This window comes from Podarcis raffonei, chromosome 10 (assembly GCF_027172205.1).
Source record: "Podarcis raffonei isolate rPodRaf1 chromosome 10, rPodRaf1.pri, whole genome shotgun sequence".
Lineage (NCBI taxonomy): Eukaryota > Metazoa > Chordata > Lepidosauria > Squamata > Lacertidae > Podarcis > Podarcis raffonei.
In genome coordinates, this window is record NC_070611.1 from 6,464,955 (window position 1) to 6,487,269 (window position 22,315).

General features: G+C 41.7%; 2 protein-coding genes across 2 annotated transcripts in view; one reads left to right on the top strand and one right to left on the bottom strand.

Moving 5' to 3' along the window:
• GSAP (gamma-secretase activating protein) overlaps positions 1 to 12,677 on the top strand; it is a 68,420-nt gene extending 55,743 nt beyond the window's left edge. The window contains exon 31 of the mRNA XM_053406708.1: positions 12,469 to 12,677. Within this exon, the coding sequence (XP_053262683.1) occupies positions 12,469 to 12,563 (95 nt within the window). The 3' untranslated portion in view covers positions 12,564 to 12,677. The remainder of the gene's footprint in view (positions 1 to 12,468) is intronic.
• The window catches only part of CCDC146 (coiled-coil domain containing 146), a 65,332-nt gene continuing 44,905 nt past the window's right edge, over positions 1,889 to 22,315 (bottom strand). The window contains exons 9-20 of the mRNA XM_053406702.1: positions 21,276 to 21,503; positions 20,008 to 20,194; positions 15,444 to 15,539; positions 12,947 to 13,117; positions 12,386 to 12,474; positions 12,115 to 12,279; positions 11,148 to 11,372; positions 9,697 to 9,925; positions 6,202 to 6,330; positions 5,190 to 5,327; positions 4,179 to 4,427; positions 1,889 to 2,584 (exon numbers count right to left, since the gene is read on the bottom strand). Of these exons, the coding sequence (XP_053262677.1) occupies positions 2,381 to 2,584; positions 4,179 to 4,427; positions 5,190 to 5,327; positions 6,202 to 6,330; positions 9,697 to 9,925; positions 11,148 to 11,372; positions 12,115 to 12,279; positions 12,386 to 12,474; positions 12,947 to 13,117; positions 15,444 to 15,539; positions 20,008 to 20,194; positions 21,276 to 21,503 (2,110 nt within the window). The 3' untranslated portion in view covers positions 1,889 to 2,380. The remainder of the gene's footprint in view (positions 2,585 to 4,178; positions 4,428 to 5,189; positions 5,328 to 6,201; positions 6,331 to 9,696; positions 9,926 to 11,147; positions 11,373 to 12,114; positions 12,280 to 12,385; positions 12,475 to 12,946; positions 13,118 to 15,443; positions 15,540 to 20,007; positions 20,195 to 21,275; positions 21,504 to 22,315) is intronic.

Sequence of the window (22,315 nt, forward strand, 5' to 3'; positions counted from 1 at the left end):
TTGCTTCTCACCTATTTTTGTAAAGCACTAGGCTTCTCTGTTTGTTTTCTTAGCTGTGAACAGCAACAGCAATAGAAAAGTTGGATTCCAATCAGGAACATTTTCAGTTTCCTACATGCTGGCATACCATTAAACTGATGTCAGTTTCCTTGCAGCTACAAAAAAACCCCCTATTATCTAAGTGTTTGACTTATAGTGAACAAAAACTTCTTCCACATATTTAAGTCAGACTCTACATACCTGAATGTCCTATTCCAGTAGGACGGAACTATAATTAATTGTGGAAAAACTGCAGCTGAAATTTATTCCATCAGAGTGCTGGGTACTAAAGTATTTTTAGTCAGAGCATCATTTTAAACAGGTAACTGTTTTGCTATATAAGCCTAATGGGTGGTACCCAACTATGTCATGGTCTACCTAAGCCCGTTATTTCATACGCAAGAGTAGTCCCACTGAAATTAGTCACAAACTATGCAACAGGATTAAAATATGTGTGGGATTCAGATCTAGAAAGTGGAGGAGTGCAAAATATTGTACAGGGTACTTCAAGGGGATCGGGGGCTTCTTCAAGGTTAACATGAATCAAAGTGGGAATGCCTGTCTTGTCTGGCTCAGAAATCCAGACATTTAAAAAAAAGCTGTAGAAAAGTGAAACTGTGTCTCTAATTTAACCAGGATGGAGGAGGGGGAGAGGGAACAACGTTGAAAAATTGCACCTCAAGTCTCTAGCTTAAGCGCCAGCAGCTGAAGAGGGGGCAGTGGTGGCTGGACTGGAAGGTAGAGAGGACAACTGTAGCTGGAGTCAGGGACATTGACAGGCACAGGCAACTGATGCTACTTTCTCGCCTAACTCCTTCCTCCTGAGGTCTAAAATGCCAACCCTGAGGCTCGGGGAAAGGAAGCTGACAGCCGTGTCCCCTTCTGGATTGCTTGTCTGTAAGAAGACAGGCAGGCAGGGCTGGCTGAGGGCAGTCTGAAGTTGGGGAGGGGGCCAGTGCCTCATTTGGGGGCTCTCCTTAATGGCCGACAGGTTTAGTCGTAATTGATAACACACTCTAATCTTTGTGGCTTATGGCCCTCGTATTTACAGGACCGCCTCTCCTGGCATTCCCTGCAGAGGACCTTAAGATCCATGAATAATCATAGTTTAGAGTCAGATTATCCTCCACCAGGGCCAGGGCCTTTTCAGTGATGGCTCCGACCTGGTGGAATGCTCTGTCCCATGAGACCAGGGCCCTGCAGGATTTCACTTCCTTCCACAGGGCCTGTAAGACAGAGCTATTCCGCCTGGCTTTCAATTTGAACTTAGCCTGATCTTTTATTCCCCTTCCTTCCCTCCCCCTCCCCTTTTGAAGAAAATGCCAGGATGGGGAGAGGAAAGTAGGAGCAATGCATTGTGACTTGACAGGTCAAGCTTTTAAGTGCCCAGCACAGGAGTGTCTCATCTTACTTGTCTACACAAATCAGCAGCTTTGTTACTCAGGCAGGGACGCCTCTGTCATGTCTGCAATCTTCAAAACATGTCTGCTGGCAAAACATTGGGGTGGGGGGTTAAGTGAAATCTTTTTAAAACCACTCCCAAAATAGTGAATGGGGGAAGGTAAATGAAGTAGACTTGGGTGGACCAATTAAATCAGGCAACCAATAAATCTCCTCCAACTAAGGTAGTTTGCCTTACAAAGTGCCAAACAGATTACTGTGGTTGGTGCACACCCTAGAAAACATACCGGGTTTTGTTTATCTAAGTGCAAGAATTTACTCCTTTCCTATTTTTGTGGTAATGCTTGCTTCCTACTATAATGCAGATATCTAAAGTTACCAAACCATATTCTTTGCCTTTTAAGAGGAAGGAATGTAATCACAAATTTAAATAAGCACAACCACCTCATTTTATTTCACAGTTACTTTTATTTGTGCATTGAAAGAGTACTTCATACATCTGCAGAAAACAAGAAGGCACAGATAGTAAATGTTAATAACCGATTGTATAAAGTATGGGAGATAAAGCTACCAAACTACTTGGCAGCCTCCAAACATTTCCAAATACTGCCTTAAATGTTTGGAAACTAACTGCATACAGGTAAGAGGATTGTACTGATGATGATCTATGTCTAATTTACTACTTGTGATTATTTAAAATATAGATTTTTTTGCAACACAAATATATGGGGAAATCTGCTTTATAGTTTTTTAAATAAAAAATACTTAAGAGGGTACAATTTGCCAACCCCTTACTGTACAACACCATTCATTAAGTGTTGCGTGACACTAGGGAATGTTTGTCAACAACACTGTGTGATCTGTTATGACATTGTAGGGAGTTCTGACTCTGAACATAAGAGTAGGCCCTGAATTATAACTTCTGCAAGGTTCTGTCTCTTTAGACTTCAATTGGCTTTACAATCGGCTTCCTTATATGCCTCATATTTGCACTAGGCTCGCCTGGTTTGAAAGGAGCCAGTGCGCCGTAGGGCCGTGGCAGAGGGAGAACATTTTCATCATCTGGGATGTAGGCATTGGGACGTTGCTCGGCTGTGGTGAATACAGAAGTTGGTAAGGAATATTGTTCCTCTTCTGTAGCACGCTGTAAAAACAGAATTTTTAACTGGTTAAATGCAGGCTATTAATTAAAACAGCTGTTATGAGTGCTATATATTTCAAAAGAACCAGGACATTAGTGTGCACCAAGCATAAGCAAATCTGTCATTTTTTGGTTTCTCGTTTTTCCCATCTGAAGTTCAGTTCTCCACAATTCCACATCATTTTTTGTTGTTTCTTAATCAAGGTCCTTATGAAAATTAATCAGCATTTAAGTGCAAATCCCCCCCCCCAACATACACATTTTACTAAGCTATTTTCCCTAATGCATTTTCATACACATTACCTGGCTGAATTGCAAAATTTGGAGAAGTGTGAATTTTGGGAGGATTTCTGTGTATTGGTTCACATGGAATAAAATTTTGCACTTTAGTGTGCTTCAACAGTAGAATTATTGTAGACAAGAGCACAGATAGGTAAGATATCAAGGATATCAAGCAGGTTGTACTATTGTGCATTTTTTCATTGTTCTGGCTGCTGAATTGAATGGGGAGGGGAAAGCTTAGCTCTTTTCCATGGCATTGTTTTCTCCAACCTAATTTGTCACCTTCCTCTAAGCTACTGTTAGTACTGCAGAGGAAAAAGATTGTCAATACAGTACCTGTCCTTATCACAAATCATCTACATTATGTCTAGCTTGGCCCCAAGCTTCAGTTAAGGAGCCTGTCTAGCGCCATGGCTCTGATATCTGGGTTCAGCAATGATAATAATATGAATATCAAGGCTGATAAGTTCCACAGCTGTCTTCCATGGCTGTCCTAGCAGAGACTGATGGGAGTAGAAATTCTAAAATCTAGAGGCCACCAGATTGCAAGAGCCTGTTCTTCTGAGAGAATATATCTGGCTGTAGTCTCACTCCACAAGTTATACATTGAGTTGCCAGCTTCAACAGCACTTGGGCTCTCTCCTCGCTATTCTCTTATTACTGAGATGCTATAACCAGAGCATTTTTTCAGCCTGAACGCTCCAGAACTTATTTCTGGCATCTCTCCAGAGCGTTCCGGCAGACCCTATCTGTGTCCATCATCATCCTTGTGTTGCAGGCAGAAAGCACGTTTTCCGGGTGGAGGAACTGAGATGGATTGGGAGTTGGCGTGGTGCGCGTTTTCGGCGCTTTGCTTCTCTTCCAAAAGAAGCTCGTTAAAGGAGGCAACGTGCCGCGTGTTTTCGGAAGCTCCCCAGAAAAAGTTCAACAACTTTTGTGTCCTCCTGAAAGAAGCTCAACAACGTAGGGTTGTCAGTCAGAAAAAGTTGGGAGTTCCTGCACCTCCTGCACTGTCTATAACAATTACTTTAGATGATAAACCTGAGCTGTAGCAACACCAAACGATCTCTTAGGTACCTTGTCTAAAGTGGGATATTCTTGGGCAGACCCGCTCTGAAGAGCTGCTTAAGGATCTGAAGGGCTACAAGATGCAGCCAAGTAGAGATTCTGTCAGAATGGTGCTACCAATGCAACATAGGCCTTTGACTACCACCTAGAAGTCCATGTCAAAAAGTTACCGAAACCTCTTTTTAAATTCACATTGGAGAAAACACAAAATGAGCTTGCAAAGAGCAGTATCCCGGCAGAAACTCACTTTTGCTTTGGCTTCCATTGCTGCTTTATACACTTCTTCATCGCGCAACACCTTTAACCACTCAGTCTCTACATCCTTAGGAAGCGGGAGCCCTTTTTCCAACCTGGAGGTGATGGTCATTAAAAACTGTTCTTTGTCTCTCATTTCTTGCTGCAGCTTAATGGCGTGTGCTTGTTTCATAGACAGCTCTGCAATAAGAGCCATCATTTTTTGGGTTGTACTTTTTATTTTCTCTTGTAGTCCATTCATCTGAAATGAGCAGCAAAAGCGCAATGATATACCCAGTTCCCCAAAGCAGCCAGGAAGCTCTGCTGCTGTCTCATCTGAAGCACCTGAAAATGATCCATCTTGAGAGCATGTCAGACGGCTGCAGGATCCAAAGGTCCCCAGCTACTCTAACATGTCCCCAGGAAGGCCAACAAGCTGTGTCACCCCTTGAGTAGCATACTTTATTTCCCCTCCTATAAAAACATTAAAAACAACAATGGCTGACCAGGGGAGGGGCCCGGAAAGTCTGTCACTCCAACTTTCTGCCCTGGCCAAAAAAAGAGAGAAAAAGCCACTCCATGTTTTCCCCATCTGTGTACATAAGATTGCTTTGTTAACCCTTCTGTGTGCTTAGGCACAATCTGGTAAAAAATAATATGGAGCCACACTGTTCTCTAGAGAAATAATTTTATACTAGGACTCCTTTACAACTCAAGGTATTTACGCAAATCTAGCTGCATCAGAATGTGGACAAGGATGTGGATTTGAATTCTGTTCATATTACAACTGGATGCGAGTTAATGTTGCAATTTCAATCTCAATCTATTGAAATCAATATATGCAGCTCACAATTCTGTGTTCATAGAATTTCTTAGGAATAAGATAGAAGTCATTGGAGGTTAAATCACCTGGATTTTGGAATAAGAAAATGTAACCACTCCCATTTAAGCAACCAACAGACATGCTGAAGGCTGTTGAAATATGTGGATATCTGTATCTGAACTGGATAGTGGATGACTTTACCTTTTTTGCCAATATTAATGTGTCCTCCTTGCCGTTTTCAGCCTTGGCATGTATTTTGTCCGTCAGCCGGGCAACTTGCTCAAAGATAAAGTCCTTCTCAAGCAATCTCTCTTCTTTTTGTGTCAACTTTATTTCTAACTATAGTGTAAACAGATTCATTAATGTATACAATTAATCATCAGGGACGAAGTCTACAAAAATCCATTTTATAAAGTTGATTATGCATTATATATTCTAAAATAAAAGAGTGTTTCAGGGTTGGTTGGCAGTGGTTCAGGAGAATTTCATGGGTTTCAATTATCTGAATTAAAAATTAAATTTGCTCTTCTGACTGTAAACTCCCTGCGATACTTGGATGAAGGGTGGTATATAAATTTAATAAAATTAATCAAACAATAACCAGTTATTGTGAAGGGCATCCCAATGAGAGCCAGTGTGGTGTAGTGGTTAAGAGCGGTAGTCACCTAATCTGGGGAACCGGGTTCGTGTCTCCGTTCCTCCACATGCAGCTGCTGGGTGACCTTGGGCCAGTCACACTTCTTTGAAGTCTCTCAGCCCCACTCACCTCACAGAGTGTTTGTTGTGGGGGAGGAAGGGAAAGGAGATTGTTAGCCGCTTTGAGACTCCTGAAGGGGAGTGAAAGGCGGGATATCAAATCCAAACTCTTCATCCGCGAGTGAGTTCTTGCCTCTACCCTCCACAATATGTAGCATGACTTATTCCATGTCACTTGGCATAAGTGATGCTGCACATTTCTCCATTGGTGTTCAACATCACTGGCTGGTAGGGTGGGGTAAAGGACTTGTGACAATTTCAGAACATAGAATGAAGTGTTTTTACATAGAGCGCACTGGGGAGATGGCAACATTAGGATGCTGTTTTTAGCAGAAACCTGTTTTTCACATTGTCTGGCTCTGCTCAAAGATGTCCCTTCTCAATCAACTTCAAGTTAACAATGAAACATGGTCACTTGTCCGCAATAGTCTCATGGACATACAAATGGTGTGATTACCTCATCTATTTTTTGGTACAACTCTTCTAGAGTGAGGTCCTTCCCTGGTAGTGCTCTTGTTCTGTTTTGTCCACTGGGGTCTATAAACAGTTTTTCCAGGCTTTTAATCTTGTCCTTGCATTGAGAAAACTGAGAGAGAAAGAGAGAAGAGTGACAAATAGGTTTGGTAACTCTCCCATAATTGTTATCTATCATCTATCTATCTATCTCTATTCCAGGGAAACCAAACTCAGCACTGTTACACTTCCATTTCCACACACACACAAAAGTCCCTATTCTGTGGAATAGAAACATCTGCTGATCTGAAATGGACAATCAGCAGGTGATTCACTCTGTCGAGTTCTTTTCCCCCCCTCTTACAAAGCTGAACCATCCAGTCCTTTCTGTTCTCAGAAGTCAAGTTGCAACACAGGAAAAAGGAAGGTTTTGGTTTCTTTAATACACTAAAAGAACTTTTAAAAGGGGTGGGGGCACTTTGATGCACAAAAACAAGGTAAAACTGCCCCTCCCAATAACACGTTCTCTAATACATTATAATCTAACACATTAAAACTTGGGTTAGATTGTGAAATTTCTGGAAACAGAGAAATGCTTGTTAATCAACACCAGAACATCAGCATGTGTGCTCTGAAATGAATTTTTTATTTAAAAAACAAAACCACCACCGTACCTCATAAATAACAGGATGCGGGGAGTGTTCCCTTGAGCAGTCATGTAGGCAGCTCAGCACTATACAAAATGTACCCCTCTCTTTATATGATCTACCATGAGCCATTGCTGTACAAGTAGGGATGAGGGATGGACAAATCCCACCATTTTGGTTTCTCTCAGTTTCTAGTTTTTCCACTCTTAAATTCAGTTCTCCACATTCCCACATCAGTTAGCAATTTATTTTTTAAAGCCCAGCATTTTAATGCAAATTTATCTTAAAAGGCACACTTTTGCAAAGCAATTTCCCCTGATATAATGCATTTTTGTAGGTTGCTTTCACTACTGTATAGAGTTTTATGCACCATTACTTTACATTGCAAAATTCAGAGAAATGTGAATTTCAAATGATGGCTGTGATTTGGTTTGTGTATTATTTTGGAAAGTGTGAATTTAGGTACGTTTGCCTTTAAATGTGAACTCAATCGAATTTCTCCCATCTTCCTATGTAGTGCCATTCAAATGAATGGAAGACACCAGCCATAGGGATACTTGCCCTAATCGTAAGTCAGCAGCAGCAGAATGCTCCCCCTTCTGGTGGTTCATTGCTGCAGTGCTGGCTAATTTTACACTAGCCTTAGTCTGTGGACAAGCTATTGAGTGTATCTTCATGTCAGCACCACTCTGAGGATGTAGGGCAGGACTCTGCAGAGCCCACAACACCCCTTCGCATGACACTTCTACAGGCCTCCTGCCATTTTGTAATGGGAGAGCTTTCCATGATAGTCTTCAGCAAGTCTTCTCCAAACGATTTATGTTGGTCACTTGTTTGCTCTCTTAAATGTCCAGAGAAGTAGCATGAAATGTGCTAGTTGCTTGTTTTGTCACTTTGGCTATTATTAAATGGTAGTCGCAAGCCAGGGCTTGGTTGTGGTGCTGTATATGAAGTAATCATCTTTATACTAAAGACTCCTCCCTACTGTGGTTGATGAGAGTGGAAACTCGCCAGTTCCACAACAAGTTATAGCACAGTACAGGAAAACCACAATGCATTGTGCAAAGGCTTTATCAAAATGCCATCTAACCCTGAAGATGTTTTTCACTATCCGTAGCGACCATATTGTTGTACTGACTTTGTAAACACATACTGTGTATCTTTCAGCAGGAAGTCCCACTGTGTTCAGTATGACTGACCTAAGTTGTGTTTAAAGTTATGGCCTTGCTCTGTAACCATACCTACAAATGTCGCTAGAAACTGCAACCAAATACTTAGCTTTTGAATCAACATATGAATTTCAGCCATTCACCCCTCTGGCCAACAACACAGTCTCTCCTGACCCTGAGGCATATGTGAGATATTTGTCTCCAGTCTACCCTGCCTTCTCAGCTGTCCTGCTGATTTGCTTATCAAGTTTCTACCCCACCTTTTCTCCTAAAAGAAACAATGCAAACAATGGACGAGCAAAATAACACAAATTTGGTCCTTGAGCCACCTGCGTCCCAGAGCTTCCTGAAATATGCAGCTGGTCCTGATCCTGCTAGTTCTGCTGCCCTCGCAGAAGCTGCCTTGATTCCATGACATCCCCAACAGAGCAACTATCCTGCCATTTACCCTACCTAGCTCATGCCAATCTGTTCATCTGGGTATCCAAATTGTTGAGTGCGATTCTTCCCCCTCCAAACAGCCTATTTTTTTCAGTCATTTTTCTGGCTGTCCAAATTGTTTATGCATTCCTCGGGGGATGTGGAGAAACTAATTTCTCAAAATGAGTGGAGCCCAGAGCTGTAACTCAGTGTTATTCTACTGTGAACAGAATAGCAGCCACATGTCAAAAGTGAAAATGCCCAAATTAGAATGAACAGAAACTGTTATGACGGTGGGGTGTGGGGGGAATGCTGTTTGCTCTTAAGGTCAAAAGTTAAATTATCTCAGGAAGACAGGACATAACACCCCTAAGAGTAAAGGAACCTCCCTCATATTATCTCCTGTCACTTTATGACAACTGTGCATCCCCACTTATTATCTGAGGCTTATAACCACAGGTGAGTGTCTTTGGATAGTAGCTGTTAGCGCCTGCTCAGCACATAGCAGGGGCTTCCGTAGTCATCTCAAAATATTGCATATTGCTATTTCCAGCACTGAAATTAATAAGCCTAGACATAAAGGGAAGGATGTGCTGGTTCTTGCAGTGAAGGGGTGGCTAACAGTTGACCCATCGACCTGCTTCTTAAAGCAAGGGTTGGGGAAGGGTGGTATGGTGGTGGTGGGAGATCTCAACAACTCCTTCCTTGCTATGGCACCACCAGAGCCCCATGAGGTCCTTCACCCACTCCTATTTGCCTTGGTCTTTTCCTTTCCAGGGACACTGTATATGCCCATGAGTCCATAGGGGTAGCCATTCCCCCCCGGAATAAATGGAAGCAGCCGCACATCAACATGGAACATCTTTTCCCCGTAGCAGACTTGGGGCTTTAATTTGTATAACAGCAGCAGGCCAGCAGTGCAGCAGGAGGTCCATTGCTAAATAAGCCCATTCTACACACTGGCATAGCTGTCATCATGCACCATCACTTCCAGGTGTGCAAAATTGTATTGATGGCTGCCTGGTCCTGTCTCCCAGCATAGCGCTTGAGCATCCTAAGACCTTATTTTGTAGGCCCAGGAGCCTCCTGCATCAGGTCTAATGCCATTTAGGAGTATTGTACAGTAAAATGGAAAGTTCTCCACCACAGGCCGACTACAGTTGCCTGCAGTGACCTCACATTTCCATAGTCCTGACTTTCTTTCCTCTCCCCTTAAAATAAGAAATCCGGTTATGGAAAGGTAATATTTCTTATCGCACCTACCTGAATCTGCAGGACGACCAGATCTGCATCTAGACCTCTTTTCAATGGCAGGGTTCTCAGGGACAACTCAATCTGCCTCTTTTTCTCCGTGAGCTTCAGCTTTAGAAAGCGGATCTTTTCATCCATCACATTAATCTCCGTATCACCATTTCGACTCATCATTTCCTGAATATTTATTTTTTCGTAAAAAATGCACACTTCTTCTTCACGCTCTATGAGCAGAACTCCACTACAAGGAACCCAAAGTGAAGACTTAATAGGCAGGTTGTAAAGTACATAATTTATTCACCTCGTCCATCCAGGAAGCATGGTGTTTGTTACAGATTAGGGGGGGGACCCCGAAACCCTAGAAGTTAATAAATGGTAGGATTTTTATTACTTGGAGTATTGAAGAGAAGATTGCAGGCCAGGGGGGAAATGTAGGCTAAGCTTCCTTCCCAAGCCAGGGCCTCACCTGGGATAGAGGCGTTAACATGACAAAAGGGGTTGGTGGCCCAACTAAGAGGAATCTTGGGCCTGGGCAGACAGAAGGTTGCCATGGTAACTGGGTGTGAGGTGACAGGGAAAGAGGGTCTTGGGCAAGATGTGCTGGGAAGAAGATGGGAGAGAGAAAAGGACTGAGGCCTAAACTTGGTTAGTGATAATAAGGAAGAGGAAGGAGGATACTAATTTCAGCTTATTATTTTGAGTATCAGTCTTGGTTTGGAGCTCCATAATGACTGCCTCAGTGGTTTTAGCAATATAATCAAAGGACAATTCAAAATTTTAGTCTTACAAGCAAAATATAACCGCCATGTAAGAAAGCAAACTAATTAGGAACAGAGGACTGAGCAACCTGCAAGTTGTTAAGTATAACTGTTTAATTGTACACTGAAATGTAAAATAACTCCGTATGTGTATTGCTCAAGGTTTAACATTGGAAAAGTCCACTGAAGCCAAGTAAGCTCTCTGAGTACCTAAAAAGTTCATTATTAGCTGTTGATGTATCTCTGCAGCTCTGTCATGTTTTTAACTTAGATCACATGAGAAGGGTATTCAGTTGCAAATCTCTATTTTGTTGAAAGAAAGAAGGATTTGTGCTAATTATTCTCTTTCTAAGATAACACAGCCTCGGGCTGGAAGGCAGGCTGTGGGAGAGACAGAGCTGCTTTCAGTTCTAATTTAGCACAGTTATATATTTCTAAGATGCTGTACCTGTGCTTGGACAAGCACATGATATTATGCTACTATTTGGATGTCGCACAATTGTTTTGAGTATCTGTTTTAGAACAAGTTCTGTTAGTAAAGCTTTTGAACCATATTTTTGGAGTGGACAATTTTTATTTCAAGAGTCGGTTTTTAATTATCTGTTTGCTTTCATATCCACAATATTAATAACCACAAAAGAAGTTATCATTCAAATGAAATACTAGCAAACCTACAAAGTGTTTGACGTTTGCTGTGCTCCCTACCTCTCATTTCGAAGCTGGACGGCCTTTTCATATTTCTTTCGCAACTGAACCATTTCATCCTCAATACGAGTGAGCAAGTTGGTGAGTCTTTCAACGTCCATCAGCTGCTGCTCTCGCTTTTCTTTCATCTCCACGAGTGTTTGATGAACTTTGCAAACATCACACTGGATGCTGTCTTTGACTGAAATGTTACTTGCATGTTTCATTTGGTATTTTTGCAATTTTCTGAATGGGAGGAAAATAAATGAAGATAAAATGGAGAATGAAACAGAGTTACAATTTTAGATGACCTTAGACAGCACAATCAGTCCTGATTTCTTGAGGATTACTTATGTAGCATATGTGAAAGACTGAAGAACATTATATTAATATTAAGCATTGTTATTATTTTTAGTAGTATTTCTCTGAAATTTCTACAAATTCATCTTCCCTATCAATAGACGATTGGGAAATGAAATGAAATACGTAGAAATAAAATAAATATGTATAATGAATAATAGCCAGCTAATCTTCTGAGAGAAGATGAATTGTATTTATTATGTTTATTTATGGATTTTACATCAGAGGCCTACACGCAGCATAAAAAACATGAGGTTGAATCTAGACTTAGGCAACTCCCAGACTGTCTGGCTTAGGCAGGAAGGCACAAAGCTCACACACGCAATGCCAGGGCATCACGACATTGCCACCCCCAATGACCTTCGCAAGCTGGCGCCTCTGGCCCTAATTGTTTCCTATGAAAAAATTCACCGCACGCCATTTGAATGTGTATGCTTTGTGCCTGCAGCACTGAATCCAGCAATTGACACATGCACATAAGTTTGTTTCTGCATGACATCAAGAATGAAATAAGGTAACAAATATAAAAATAGAAATGATAATTTGCCACCTAGTGAGAAATAAAAGCCAGTTCTAGAGCACAACAAGGATGATTGTCCTTCAGATAAATTATTAAGTGGGTGCTCACCTCTCTTTGATCACAGCATTGGTCCTTAAGATTTCCTTTTCATTATCTAGCATTTTGACTCTCTCTTTAATTTCATTTGTTTTTTGGCGAGCACAATGCAAAAGGTTGACCAGTTTGTTTCTCTCATGTCGCACAATGTCATACATTTTAGCAAATTCTTTCATTCTACAAACCAAAAATATTACAGGGGAAAATGTTACTTGTTTTAATGCATTAACTATCTCCTGCTATAGAAGGCACTTCATCAAATCCTTTGCCAAAATTTCCTTACTGTCTCTGAATTGCTTTTTGCTTTTTCATATGTTCCCTTACTTCAAAGTCTTTTGTTTTTATATCTGCTTTAACATTATGCAGCCGTACCTGCAACAGAAATAGTAGTGAACAGACTGGTAATTGGAAGCGTTGCAAAGGCATTTCTGAAAAAAGACTTAGACAAAGACTACTCATAAGCATGCCGTTCCTTCAAAAAGGTATTTCCCACCCACAAAGTGTAAACCCCACTAATAAATAACACCCATTCAAACCAGCAACATCTTGGTAGGAGCAGGCACTGGAAGAAAAATCAACTTACCCAGCTTCACAATGCAGTCCTAATTCTTGCGACTTCCCATGGGATGTGGGTGCAGAAGGGGAAGAATAATAATTGTATCACAGGTAAATATAGCCTTGCCACCGGTTTGGATTTGAAAGTGTGTTTTGTGCCATTTTCTAATTCTTCAAGTATTGACGCTAGAAGCGGCAGATAAAAGCTGACGATGACAGGCCTCTAGCAAATCCAGGCAGGTACTAATATTGGATGCATCAAACTAGTCATCTGTTGGATTCCTCTTACCTGGGATTTCAAAAAATCCTTTGATTTTTGCTCCCTCTCATCAGCCTTGATCTGAGTCAAACGTATCAAGTTGTCTACTTCCTCTCTGTAGTGTTCCTGGGCTTTAAATAGATGGTCTTCTTCAGCAATACACTGCTCAAATATTCGTACTTCAGCATCTGTTGATGTTTTCTAGATTGAAAACCCCAAAGGCCATTTTAATGTTATGGGGGATGGGGACATATCAGGTGTGGGGCAGGTGTAGGAGCCAACTCCTAGGGGCCAGGGTCCTTTTGGCCCCCCAATAAAATATTTGAGGGGGCTGCTCCCCCCCAAGTTGATGGGCATTGCCATTGAAGTGGTGTGCATGTGCTGTTTTGTGATCAATTATGTGGGACGGCGCTTATTTGGGCACCCCAATATTTAATTCAAGTGGGCCCCCTGGGGCAGGTAAGCACTTGGATAAAACTGGCTGAGCTAGTGCCATGGCGCTGTCGGGCAAGGAATGGCCAGAGTGAGGAATTGAGTCTTTATTGTCAAAAGTACACTTACAAGTTAGGAAAAGGCAACCCTTGACCAGCCTGACCTCTCTCTCACTCCTCCTGCACTTGTTTTTCCCTCTCCAGTCCTGACTCTGACTCCAGTCCTGGCTGTCACAAGCTCCCCCAGATCACTGATCCCTTATTACAAATCCGTCTCCAACCCTCCCCCCTTCTCCTACTGCCCACTCCTCACTGTCCAGCCAGTTCCGACAGCTAGTGCAACTGACGGGCGCTGAGAGGAAGCACCTTTGAAGCCCAATGCATGCTTTCATCACAAACTGGAAAATAGTAAAACAGGTATCTATCGAGACAGTTGGCACCACTTGAGCAATTAATATTGGAAGGATCAGACTCTGTAAAAGAGCCTCCCTGATCTGAAATTCTATCCAGTACACCACACTGAATCTCACCTTTGCAACTAGTACAACATTTAACCTAATAACCAGTAAACAAACTTTTTTTTACAAAGAAATGACGCGCGGAGAGAGGTTTTCAAATCTAGGTCTCAACACCAAAAAGCAACAACTACACCTGCCCTATTTGCTATTGTAAGCAGCTATGCCAATTGTAACCTGCCCCCTTGTACTCTTGAACAGCAATCCTGCCAGTTCTGATAAACTTCATTTTACTCCTATACCCACTCTGCCTAGTATCCTTCTCTAAAGGGTGTTAAGGAAGCCATGGCAGTCTGTCTTCTCTTCAAATCTCCTTAGAGAGGGTAAAGAAATTGCACCGGTCATAGATGTCAATGGAGAAAGCTGCCTCTATTCCACTAGCTCAGTGAGGAGATGTTTGGAAATTACATAAGCATAACATTTACAAACTCCATGTTTATTAATGGTGTAATGCTCCTGTTACAGTGGTGCCCCGCAAGACGAATGCCTCGCAAGACGAAAAACTCGCTAGACGAAAGGGTTTTCCGTTTTTTGAGGCGTTCCGCAAGATGAATTTCCCTATGGGCTTGCTTCGCAAAACGAAATGTCTTGCAAGTTCTTGCGAGTTTGTTTCCTTTTTCTTAAAGCCGCTAAGCCGTTAATAGCCGCTAAGCCGTTAATAGCCGCTAAGCCGCTAATAGCCGCTAATAGCCGTGCTTTGCAAGACGAAAAAACCGCAAGACGAAGAGACTCGCGGAACGGATTAATTTCGTCTTGCGAGGCACCACTGTACTCTATATTTCATTTTTGTAAGTTTTTTTTGCTACAGCATTGCATAGTAAAGCATTGTGCACTTGAAGGTAAAATAAACTGGATAAAAACTCATCCAAACTCAGGAATACACAAATTTAAACTACAACACTCCACAGGCTGGAAGCAGAGTGGGTGAATAGCTAAAACTGTAGAATTGTTGGAGGTTGCTTGACTAGATTCCTCATGCATGTATGAAGATTTAACTGAATAAAAGGGGGGTGGGGTTTCTGCATTTTAGCAGTTTTCTTCCATATCTCGTTTATCACAAAGATGCTAAAAAGAGATCACTGGATGCTTTCATACAGCTGAGAGAAGAAAAGGAGTCTGATACAATGCCTGAACTACAACTGTTTGTAACGGCATGGCACATACAATGACTACACATGCAGTGCAACATTCTTTTGATGACCACACATTTGGTGCAATGTGACCTCAGCAATCTGTGTACTAAAACATTTTTACCCATTTCATGGCTATTTATGACAGTATTAGAGCTTTTAAACCAGGGGTAGTCAACCTTTTTATACCTACCGCCCACTAATGCATCTTTCTTGATGGTAAAATTTCCTTACCGCCCACCAGTGCTCAATAGAAGGAGGATTCAGCTTGTGCCGTAGAAGAACCTACCGCCCACCTAGAATCCTGAAACGCCCACTAGTGGGTGGTAGGGACCAGGTTGACAACTCCTGTTTTAAATGGACACAGAGTTTTGCAGGACTTGTATCTTAAATCTTGTAGAATGGAAAAGAACTAGAAAAACATAAAATATGGGTCACGGTAATAACATACCTCCTGGGCCAGATTTCTCTTAATCATTTCTACTTCCCTCTGGAGCTCCCTTCGTCTTTCTAGTAGTGTCCCATCATCTTTTGGAACAGCATCTAGCTAAAAAAGGGAAACCTGAGACAGTTAACATATGCAAAAGAAGGAAACGGTGGTATTTTAACATAGACTGTACTTAGCATCTTCCTTAAACATTAACTGAATTAAAGATTAAGATTTAGGAATGTAGGTACACATTCCAACTGCAGAACATGGTGGGGTTTTTTAAGTTCGTTAAATGGCTTGCTAAAGGATGCTAGAAAAACAAGCACCACAGCAGTTGATGTAGGTATTACAGCTGCAACCTGGAACCATGTAGACATGTTAAGCTCAGTGGGATTCCATGTGCTCTAAATATCAAGACGTACAAGACAAGTGCCGACTGATCTGTAAGATGATCCATAATAATCACAGTGCTGACATATGATATATAATGATGACAAGCTGCTATTGTAAGTAAACATAAGTCATGCAGATGTGTGTTGGCATAATTTGTACTGTGGTGGCTGAAATACCTTTTGAGATGGGTTCTAGGTGTCCTAAACATGCCACACCCTTTCTCTGCCTATTTCCGTATTGTGTATCAGTTTTGGATGCTGCTGCCAGACTAGCATTTTCATGTTATGGTGATGCCAGCTTATCAACATGCAATATCACGGCATCATTGTACCCCATCACTTAAGGCATTTTAAAAAATATGATTGCCCTAATACGGATTTTTTGGAACTTGCTATCTGTGAACGCCCATCAGTTTGCATGCACAGAAATATTTACAGATGGGCAATTTTCCTAACAATTTCAGCCCATTAGACAGTTAAGCAAAGCTTTCCAGTATAATTTTAAAATGCCTGGCAGTTCCTGGGTTACTTTACACAACTGAGCGGAAGGCATGATAGAAGAAATATGGAGGTCTCGTAAAAGCTACTATTTCAACACTCCTCCGGTATTCCATTTCCACTGATAATGTTGTGGTTGGTTCTTTTGGCTTAACTGCAGCAAGATCATATAGCCCAAAATGTTACTGACACACGCAATACACTTTACCCCTGTTGCCCTGTCTGCCTTGGATTGACACGTTGCTGGGAAAAGGCACAACTGCACAGTAAGCAGTTTCACAAGGGAATCTGGCATGATGCTCTTGTGAAATAACTGGTTTGGAGGAAGTGCTTCTGTCACAACCTGTTTCCTGATTCTGTGAATGCTTATTCCTACAATACGTCCCACAAGATTATATGCAATTGGGTAGAACATTGCCATGGCATCAAAGGGATTGGTGTGGCGGGGGGGGGGGAGCATTTTCATATGCTTTGTTAGAGTTCCTTTAAAAAACAACAACCTAGTGACGCAGTTATAACATTACTGTAAGAATTAATCAGCAAAGCCATCAGTTTTGTGTAGTTTCCTATATGTTACCCTCACCATAAGGCCTGGCTCTTTCCCTTCTGCATTCCGCCCTCTTGGCTTCTCGGTCAACCTTATGCCGAGCCTCCATAAATATCTGGAGTTATCTGGTTAGACTACATAAAGAAGTTATACATTATAACTCTATTCTTCCAGGCCTAACATATGGATTAACATTTAGAGTGTTTAATGTGCACCAGTCCTTGTTAGCATGGAGAATTTCCTTAGCTTGGCATCTCTAAGGTTTTTAGGTTATTGATTGGCCCAAGTCACCAGGGAAATAATTTTCTCAATTATGTAGGCTTTTCTAACTATTAAACAGTAGATCTCAAGTTTCCTGGGAAGTCCAGGTTCCCACCTCCCCAACATACTTATTGAGAAGTCCGCTCCACTTCCCAGTGGGGAGGAGTTGCGGTGGACCGCGTGGCCACCCACCCCCCACTGGGGGCGGGGGACTTGGTCCCCCGTTGCCTGGGGGATCCCAGCTACATCAGAGCCCGGCCAGCCAATCCGCTGGCCAGGGGGCGTGGCCGGGAACCTTTAAACCGAGGAGCGAGCCGGAAACTTCCTCTTTGGCTCGCACCCTCAATCACCCTCCCTCCCTCCCTATTTTGCAGGTTAGGCACTGGCCTTGCTATGGACCTTGGTTGGTTGCCTTGGTTGTCCAAGGGGCCTGGTAGGAATTTTTCCACTGGCCATTTGGTTTTTGCCTACCTCATAGCAATCGTCACAACTCTGTTAGGGTTGCGTTTAGGCACTGTTTGACCTGCCCCTCCATGCTTAAGGGTATTCTGTTAAAGGAATCTGGGCGTGTTGATCCTGCCCGAAGCCTGGTCGGGGGCTAGGGCCCTAAAACGACCCCGACGGGAACACCAGGGGGAGTTTGAGTTGGTTCTCATCAACAGGGCTCCCCCTACTGGTGGTTTACCCTTACCGGACTTCCTGCGCAGCGGACAGGAGTCAGATACAGTCGGGTCCAATCAATGCCTAAGCCAATACCGCTCACATTCTGTAATTCAATAAAGTTGTGGCCAAATTTGCCCAATAACATAAACCTAATATCCGTGTCCTTGTGTGAGTTATTTCCCAATGAGGGGGTGGCTGCAGGGTCTCGACACGCAAGTCACAATTTGAAGTAGCAAGCAGCGTGGGGGGGGGAGTGAACATCTCTCTATGCAGCCATGCACACAAAAGCACACTTGGGTTAGGTGCCGGGGGTGGGGGTCTCCTCTGTGTATTCTGGCTCCCTGTGAGGGGTCTGGGGCAGACCCCTGATGGAAGGCTTCATGGGTTGGGTTGACTCCCAGGGTATAAAGGGAGGCTCTGGTGTGCATCAGCCTTTAGGAATTTGCATGGTTGCAGCATCAAACTACAGTACAATCTAGGCGGGGTGGAGTGTGTGACACAGTCTGAAACTGTGAAAAGCAGAATCTACAGATTTATCACGGGATGTTTTAGTTCTCTCGAAAAGGAACATATCCTTCCTCTAAATACAGCATTCAGTAACCTTCCAAGCCAAACACAGCCAGATTCTCAGTTAGCCGAGTTTTAGTTTTTACTGCCATAGCTTGCTGATATATTTTTTTTTGCTTTTTTGCCATGGCTTGCTGATACAAATATTTTTGCTTTTTTGGTCTCCTGTTGCTGTTTGTTATTCTTTAGAATAGCAAGCCCTTTGGCTGTTGTGGCTGCCTTCGTGCTGGAATTCCATGTCACCTGGCAAAAGCTGGATGTGTTAATGATTGTAGTATTCCAACGCTGCCACAACACTATGCACACACAATCCTGTGTGTAGAAACATTTTCTCTTTTTCGTAATATATATTTTTTTCTATATATAGTTACATTTGTGACTCAACAATTATATTCCAATTCAACAAAACTAGTGACTTCTTGTTTATAACTCAAATTACATTCAACTGCGTTTTAAGGTTCTGTCTTATCTGATTTCATCCTCTCTAACATGCTTCTTAATGTATTTTGCTGTTTTCTTTCATTTCAAACCCCGCTGGGAGCTTCGCATATGGGAAATAACTTTTTTTTAGACTAGAAATGGTTTCCAGAGCCCTTTAAAAGATTCTAAATTTGTATCTTTTATCAGTGCTTGCAGCTGTAGTCACGTACAAATACCGTTAAGGGTTTCTTTGGGATTTCACTGTCTAGTTTCCCCAGCAGGGAGGACTGTGGTTTCTTGGGAAAAGTCACTTTAAATCTTTTATTAATTTCATTATATATCATGTCCCAAAAGGCCTTTTGCCTTCCTGCAGGTTCACCACGTATGATAGAATGACATCTAACAAACTTTACATTTCCAACATTTGCTTAATACATTTTTGTACATTTGAGCTAGCTTCTTTGGGATTAGATCTATACATCATCTTGTAATAGTTTTCTTTTAGGCCATAACATAAATTTCATTCCTGTTTTCCAAAGCTTTTCCCAGGCAGCCATATCTATATTACGTCCAACAATTTTAGCAAATCCATTATTTAAACCTTTTAAAATAGATTTTGTTTAACTGATGATACTGGAACCAATTACCCACTAAGTTTTGTATTTTGTTGAATTTTTAAAGCTTATATCCTGAAAGCTCAATAAATCTCTATATAAAGCCTATTTGGGTTGCATATTTGTTGATTTATGTGCACAGGCCTCCATTGGTGATAACCATAAGGGAATCTTATGTTCCAGAAGGCTTTTAGTTCTCTTCACACCTCCATCAGACCCCTACTTATATAATGATTAAGAAAATCTTTATTTTTATTGACTTTGTCATATCACAGATATGAATGCCATTCATATTTTCTGTCAAATTGTTCCAAGTCTAATAATCTAGTATTTCTTAATGTTATCCACTCTTTTAAGCAAGTTAAACATGCTGTTTCATGATACAGTTTGAAATTAGGTAAGGTGAAAACCTCCTCTTTCCTTAGCATCTGTTAAATTCTTAAAGTTTATTCTTGGTCTCTTTCCCTGCCAAATAAATATAGTTATGTCTCTTTGCCAATGTTTAAAACAGGTAACTGAATTAATTACTGGCACAGTCTGAAAGAGAAAACGGCATTGTGGACACATTTTCAAGCTAATTTTAACCAGGAAAAATATCTCTAATCAAACTTATTCATACAAACCTCTAATTGGATTCTCTCATGATAGGATCTGATTTGCTCCAAGCCCTCCTGAGCTATCTTCAACTGCATCTCCATCTTTTTAAAATTTCTGAAATCTTTCTCTCTCTCTCTTTGCATCCGACTCAAAGTGTCTTGCAGTTTTTGCTTTGTCACAATACAGTTACGAGAACCCATTTCTAAGATAGCCCTACAGAAGTGTACAGAAAGGAAACAAAATGTACAAAAGAAAGTAAAACTGGGCAAGGAATAGGTACAAACAAAACCACTGAATTCCTGTTATTTAAATTGCTGTGATTTGTTATTTTTGTGAGCTGCCCTGAGTGCATCTTGATGTAACATTTATAGGAATAAACAAAAATACAGTTAGGAACATACAGTTGGGAGTAAAAACTATTGTTGGGCAGCAGTCAAAATATGAAACCAGCAATCACTTTCAAGGACACTGATTCAACTTTACCAGTGTTACAGCATTTTTTGTTCTACAAAAGAAGCTATGTCAGTCTGTTGCAACAAAACCAAAAGCTTTATGGAGATTAATGTTTTCCAGCCTTATGGAGATTAATGCTTTCCAACCAGCCACGTGATCCCTTGGGATTCTGAAGGAGTTTCTCAATGCAAAGATTATCCATGGAAGACAGGCTACCTGAAAGGCAACTTGCCCCTCATTGCCACTTTTTCTTTGCAATGTGGTGCATTGTAGAGCATATTACCAGTTTTCCAAGAATGTCAGTTAAGCCCCCACAGGCCTATTTACTGAGAGCTTGTGGCCTAGAAACAGTCTTGAGATCCTCTGCAACACAGAGGGATTCTATAGTAGATCTGCAATGGGAAACTGTTTCCTGAAGGTAGTAAGTTTGAAAATCACTGGGCTTGAGGTCACTTCACCAGCTGCACGAAATAATTTAGAAAATTGGTAGGCTCATCTCACCGTATCTACCAGTTTGCTTGACCATATTATCATCTGACAAATAAGCTGATCTGCTGATTTATGAGTCATTGAGAAGTTTCTGAAGATCCACAGGGCTCCCTGTAGCGGCTTGTTACAGCAATAAGCTGGAAAAAGAGCATTCACTCCCTTTTTATTTCCAGGTCCAATTCAAAGGTGCGGGATAAGATATTTAAAACGATGTACAGTTTAGTACTGGAATATCTGGACAGGAGTCTTCTCCCATATACGCATCTTGGAAACACAACCTAGCAACCCAGTGGAATTTAGCTAGCAAAACGGGTGGTGAAAGACAAATTCCTCCTGTGAATGCAAAACTTACCTTTCTGCTATGGCACTTCCTTCATTCTCTTTGTTCATTTCATGCATTTTAGTAAGAGAGATAAATTCTCGCTCCTTGCTTTCCAGCAAAGCCTTTTTCCCATCCACCTCTTTCATCACATCATCCTTTTCTTCTAGTGCCTCGTCATTTTTAGCCTCTATTTTTCTTAAGGACTCAAATATCTCTCGTGCTTCTTCCTGAATTGCCTTTCTCTTTTTCTCCGTTTCTCTGTAGACAATTGCAGGTGTTTATATTAGTAACAAAACAGGTCTCTGCTCACATCCTGTGATTATACCTGTTGTACTCCAGTAAAAACACAGTAAAAATTACCGTAAGACTTAGACCCAAATTCCTATTCCAAAACCATGAGACCACGTTGAAGCAATAAAAGGTCCATAATGCACTGCCTGCTTTCATGTGACCGGGGGGGGGGGAGTAGTAAATATTCCAAATAAATACAGTGGTGCCCCGCAAGACGAACGCCTCGCAAGACGAAAAACTCGCTAGACGAAAGGGTTTTCCGTTTTTTGAGTCGTTCCGCAAGACGAATTTCCCTATGGGCTTGCTTCGCAAGACGAAACGTCTTGCGAGTTCTTGCGAGTTTGTTTCCTTTTTCTTAAAGCCCCTAAGCCGCTAATAGCCGCTAAGCAGCTAAGCCGTTAATAGCCACTAAGCCGCTAATAGCCACTAAGCCGCTAATAGCCATGCTTCGCAAGACGAAAAAACCGCAAGACGAAGAGACTCGCGGAACGGATTAATTTTGTCTTGCGAGGCACCACTGTAAATATATATCAACTAACAGAGAGCTGGTCTAAAATTTCTAGTAGATCTGGTGACAGAACAGTAATGAGACTTGGGTAGACCTGTCTCTGAGAATCTAGTTCTAGGAATATCCCTGTGCTGTTTTTCACTGGATAGACCTGGTGTTCATCTACAGACAGACCTGGCATCCATATTGTGTCTTTCCACCCTCAGCTGAAACCTTCAATGTTTGGACCCCTTAAGCCTTTAATTAATTGCACTGCTACTACAATTAACTT